At 46.6% G+C, this 5,076-nt stretch overlaps 1 protein-coding gene across 1 annotated transcript in view; it reads left to right on the top strand.

Moving 5' to 3' along the window:
- The first annotated feature begins 3,069 nt into the window (after positions 1-3,069).
- NPHP3 (nephronophthisis 3 (adolescent)) overlaps positions 3,070-5,076 on the top strand; it is a 46,107-nt gene continuing 44,100 nt past the window's right edge. The window contains exons 1-2 of the mRNA XM_012663338.1: positions 3,070-3,544; positions 4,177-4,232. Of these exons, the coding sequence (XP_012518792.1) occupies positions 3,108-3,544; positions 4,177-4,232 (493 nt within the window). The 5' untranslated portion in view covers positions 3,070-3,107. The remainder of the gene's footprint in view (positions 3,545-4,176; positions 4,233-5,076) is intronic.

The raw sequence follows: 5,076 nt of genomic DNA, 5'->3' as shown, positions 1-5,076 counted from the left end.
CTCAGAAATTAACATGAAATAGATCTCAGTTTTTAACAAGTATCCCAAATGATTCTGAGATTCATAGTCTGAGGACCAAACACACACAACCCTACCTGAATATTTATTCTACAAATCACATTTTTAAAAAGATGGCAGCATTGTTTATTAATATCACAAGCTATCCAGACCAAATGCAGAGAAATTTTTTTCTTGTTTGAGGTGTGAGAACAAATCACCCCAAAATATAACGGCTTAAACCAATAGAAATTTTATTATATCTCATGATTCTGTGGGTCAGAAATTTGGGCAGAGGCTGGCTGGGTTATTCTGCTCCCTGTAGTGTATACTGAAGTCACAGTGTCTAGCTAATGAATGGGCTGGTCTAAAGAGTCCAAGGTGGCTTCATTCCACATGCCTTGGTAAGTCTGGGTGGGAGGCTGAGCCCAGCTGAGACTCATCTGTAATGCCTACACAAGCACCTCTTCGGTCTGGCACTCTTGGAATAATATGTCTCTTTATATAGTGGCTCAAGGCTTCCAGAGTATTTCAAGACACAGGAAGCAGAAGCTGTCATTTTCTCAAGGCCTTGGTTGGGAACTGTCACAGTATCATTTCTGCCATAGTCTATTGGTAAAATAGTCACAGAGCTCACTTATATTCAAGACTAGGAGTCATATATAGGCTGGTTTTGTGGGCATGCAACCCCATAAAGAGCCCCACATGCAGATGCACAGGGCTCCAGATTCAAAAGGGCCCCACACTTGGTTTAATGCTCAGCTGTTGCCATCTTGAAATTTTTTATAATTTTTGAACAAAGGGCACTACATTTTTATTTAGCACTGGGACCCACAAATTATGTAGTTGTCTCAGTCATAAGCCTCACCTTACAAAGGGAGGAGTATTTTAAAAGTTTATGGCAATCTTTATTCAGCCACAAGCTACCTGCCAGAGATCTTATTTCTTATTGTATCTCTGTGTTCAAAGTTACTTTTTCTAAATACAGAGTGAGATATGTCAGTTAAATTCTTTATAAAGAAGGAAAACAGAGGATGGGGTTGAAAATTAGACTGAATTATGTCATGTTTTAGAATTAAGACATATATTGAAAACCAACCACACTATTATACTTGAGTATCTGCTAACACCCTAGATCTGATGATCTTTGGGCTCACTCACTTGGTCACTTCAGTACTGACCAGTAGTTATCCAAGGTCAGTATAGGTGTTAAATGTCCACGTAATGTCCTTGATGAGGAAGACAGCCAGTAATCAGTATTATAGGGGGACATCTACAGGATCTCAGCAAACCTAGATTTGTGTTTTGGGGCATCTGCAAAGCTACTTAAAGGTTATTAAGGAAGGCAGTAACAACTAGTCCATGTTGTTACTCTTTTTTTTGTTAGTCCATGTTACTTCTCTCTTTGAGAACTGGGGCCACATTTGACATCTTTGGATCATTAGTCATTTGCACCACATTATTTATTCAGTAGGAACTCAATAGCAACAAATGGTATAAGAAAAATAACAACTACCAAAAAACTAAGATTGATACCAATAGACTGTAGATGCAACGAATGGAGAACAAGATCAGATAAACAATAAGTACATGCTTTGCGCATAGTAGGCAATGATTGTTAAACTGAAACTATTGACATGATAAACTCTCAAAAAGTGGGATTATCCAGGGAAAGTTAGAGAAAGCAGTAAGACTGTGAAAGAAGTGAGGGTTGGCAGACAGCACTGAATGAAAATAGAAATCAGCTGGTGAGAGAAGACCATCAGCCTGATTAGGATGGAGGAACTGTCACAGGCAGAGGAATGTCACAGAACAGAGAATTGGGGAAAGGAGACATGCATGGCTTCAGGGCACTAAATTCCAAACTGGAGAATCTGAATTTACTCTACAAGCTGTAGAAAGTTGGTGTAGTTTGTTCAGTGATTTGTTGGAGGGAATGCGTGATGATTATTTTATTACGCAAGCATAATTTTGGAAGTCTTTAGCTGAGGTCCATGACAAAGGAGGTACTAAGATGCATAATTTTTCAAAGGAGTTGGTAAAAAACCTAATGGGTGATCCTTAAACCTCCGATCCACAATGAGGGTACAAAAATTGGAAGTTAGAGATCAGAAAGGATTTGAAAAGGTACAAAGTTCTTAAAGTACCATGATGGTGGAAATGTTTCCCTTTATCTCAGGAGACTACTTGAAGAACTTAACACGTATGCCCTGAATTTTAACGAGCACAAAGGCCTGGTGTCTGTTGTCCTCCTGAAGAAAATTTAAAGGTTGAGAGAAAGGATGTCTAGCCACTTTGATGGAGGGAGTGAAAGAGAGGTTGTTTTGGAGTTAGAATTGGTCTGTGTTCCCTGAGTTCTTTGGGGAAAAGGTTGTGTTTACTATTGTGTTAGATGTTGTGATGACTGAAGGATTTGACCTCTAGCACCTGGAAGTGCTGTCAGCAGACAGTTCTCACCTGTCAGTACCCACGGGGATGACCTTGGCTAAAGAGAACCAGTGAGTGGCCCATGTGGGGTTATAAAGTTTCAGCACCCACACCAATTTAGTACAACTCTGCAGGGCCATCTCAGCTTCAAAACTTCCTGTAGTTCAAAAGGCAGGGGGACATCCACCGTGTGCCATCCACCTGGTCTTGTCCAGCGCTGGCCCCGCCCAGCCGCCACGCAGCTCACCACTCGCCCCGCCCCGCCCTTCTGGCAGTCTCTGCCCGTCTGGCTGGCTCCGCCCCACCCCCTTCTGCGACCCTGCCCCCTTCGCCCCGCCCCGCTCCGCCCTTCCTGCTGTCCCGCCTCGCCCTCTTTGCTTCCCCGCCCCACACCACTTGCTCTGCCTTGCCCCTCTCGCCCCACTCTCCTTGCTGCCCTGCCCCGCCCCATCCTTTCCGGTATCCTGCCCCCTCGCTCGTCCTGCTGCCCCGCCCCGTCCTGCTGCCCCGCCCCATCACCCCGCCCCGGCCCGCTCGCCCCGCCCCTTCCGTCCCGCTGCCCCGCCCCGGCCCGCTCGCTTTGCCCCAGCCCGCTGCCTCCGCCCGCTGGCCCCGCTTCTCCCCGTTCACCTCCCCGCCTCCTCCTGGTACCCAGCGGGCTAGTAGCGGCGGCCGCAGACGCAATGGGGACAGCGTCGTCGCTGGTAAGCCCGGCGGGCGGGGAGGTGATCGAGGACACCTACGGCGCGGGCGGCGGCGAGGCATGCGAGATCCCGGTGGAGGTGAAACCCAAGGCTCGCCTGCTGCGCAACTCGTTCCGCCGTGGCGCGGGGGCAGCGGCGGCGGGGGCCGGGCCCGGGTCGCTGCCCCGCGGGGCGGGCGGCGGCGGGCTGCTGGGGGCCAGTTTCAAGTCCACCGGCTCGTCGGTGCCGGAGTTGGAGTACGCGGCGGCCGAGTATGAGCGGCTCAAGAAGGAGTACGAGATCTTCCGGGTCAGCAAGAACCAAGAGTTGTTGTCCATGGGCCGTCGCGAGGCCAAGCTGGACACGGAGAACAAGCGGCTGCGGGCCGAACTGCAGGTATCGCCGGGCCCGGGCGCTCACCAGGGGTGGCCGCGACAGTGGGGAAACTGAGACCAGGTGGCCTGCCCACAGCTGCACCGCTGCTTGACGGCACTGCTAGGCTGCACTCTGGACGCCTGACCTGTTCCTTGTCCGTCCTGTCTCCTCTCCAAAGCGAGAGTTTTGAAAGTTGGGCGGAAACTGCTCCTCATTGTAATTTGAAAGGCCATATTCTCTTTGGGTCTAAAATGACTTCTTACAACTCCCCTCCCCTTTTCCTATTTCTGGTTCATTCATTCAGGCACCGTGAAGCAGTTAGCCTGAAAATGTCCTGAAGAGGCAAATGCTAATCTCCAGGGGGAAACACACACACATACACACACACACACACACACACACACGAAGCAGCTCAAACTCTTTCTGGGAGTTTTACCCCCTTCTCCAAATTTTACATACCTCCAAGATGGTGCTCATGTCTTGGTTTCTTTGTGCATTTCCATCGCTCTTGGATTTTAATGATCTTGATATAAATTTTTAGGGGAAGCTTCCTGATTCTCACCACCTTAACTGCTGTAGTTGAAAACCTTCTCTAGAGCTAGTCAAATTCTCTTAGTCCATTTGATTAATTTACTCTAAAAGCAATTATTGCATGCCCTCTGTGTAGCGGGTTCATTTTAATTCATTAAAATAGTATTAAAGAAGAAGGTTGCTTTTCTATGAGCAAAGTTCAGAGACTTTTTGCCATCGGTTTGATTGGTGCTCCTCTGATGGTTGTTGTGCCGTTTGTTTACTCTTTACTATGGGAGAGACTTCTAGGCAGTCCAAGATTTGCTGGGCTTATTACAGTAGGAGTGAAATGAATATCTCAGACCGATTTTTCTAAAAGAAAGAAACCTCCTGTCTTCTAGTCTAATCGGTTTTCTAGTCAGGTTTTTTTTTTTAACCCTGTGGTTAGCTGTTATGTAAGTAATTAGCTCCATTAATCTGGGAAGACATAACGTATCAGCAGTCTATCTGTTGTATTATCATTTTCCTACTTGTCAGCCTGTGTGTGTAAAATGGTCTTGTGCATATCAAATATCTGATTTCATGTGTCCAAGGCACTGCCCAGCAGACACTGCACATTGGAAACTGTGAGATGGCAGGTAGAAAGGGAGGCGAAACCAAGCAGGGTAGAGTGAAGTAAGGGTTGGCAAATACCACAGTCCCAGATTACTCCTGTCACCAATCCTGATTCCTTGTGAAACACATTGGTTCCTTTCTCACATATCTCGGCCTGAAAAAACTCCTCCATAGTTAGTTCATTCATTAAGTCAGACATGTACTGGAGGCCTACAGTGTATCAGACACTGTGAAAGGCTTAGGGGATAGTAAGATGAGTAAGACATAGTGCCAAGGAGCACACTGTCTCCTAGAATTGCTTATTCAAGTTAAACCTTACAAGTTGTACTTTTATTCTCTTAATGATGGGAAAGCTAAGGTGTAGGGCACTGATGCAGTATTTTGAAGAAAAAGTATAAATTTCCAGTGAAAGCTTAATGTCGAAGTATATTTGTTATAGTTCAAGCATGCTTGCGTTTTTTTTTTTTTT

This window comes from Propithecus coquereli, unplaced genomic scaffold, assembly GCF_000956105.1.
Source record: "Propithecus coquereli isolate 6110/MARCELLA unplaced genomic scaffold, Pcoq_1.0 Scaffold12, whole genome shotgun sequence".
Classification (NCBI taxonomy): Eukaryota; Metazoa; Chordata; class Mammalia; order Primates; family Indriidae; genus Propithecus; species Propithecus coquereli.
The sequence above is the reverse complement of the archived record's forward strand: the minus strand, read 5'-3'. Positions and strand labels throughout refer to the sequence as shown.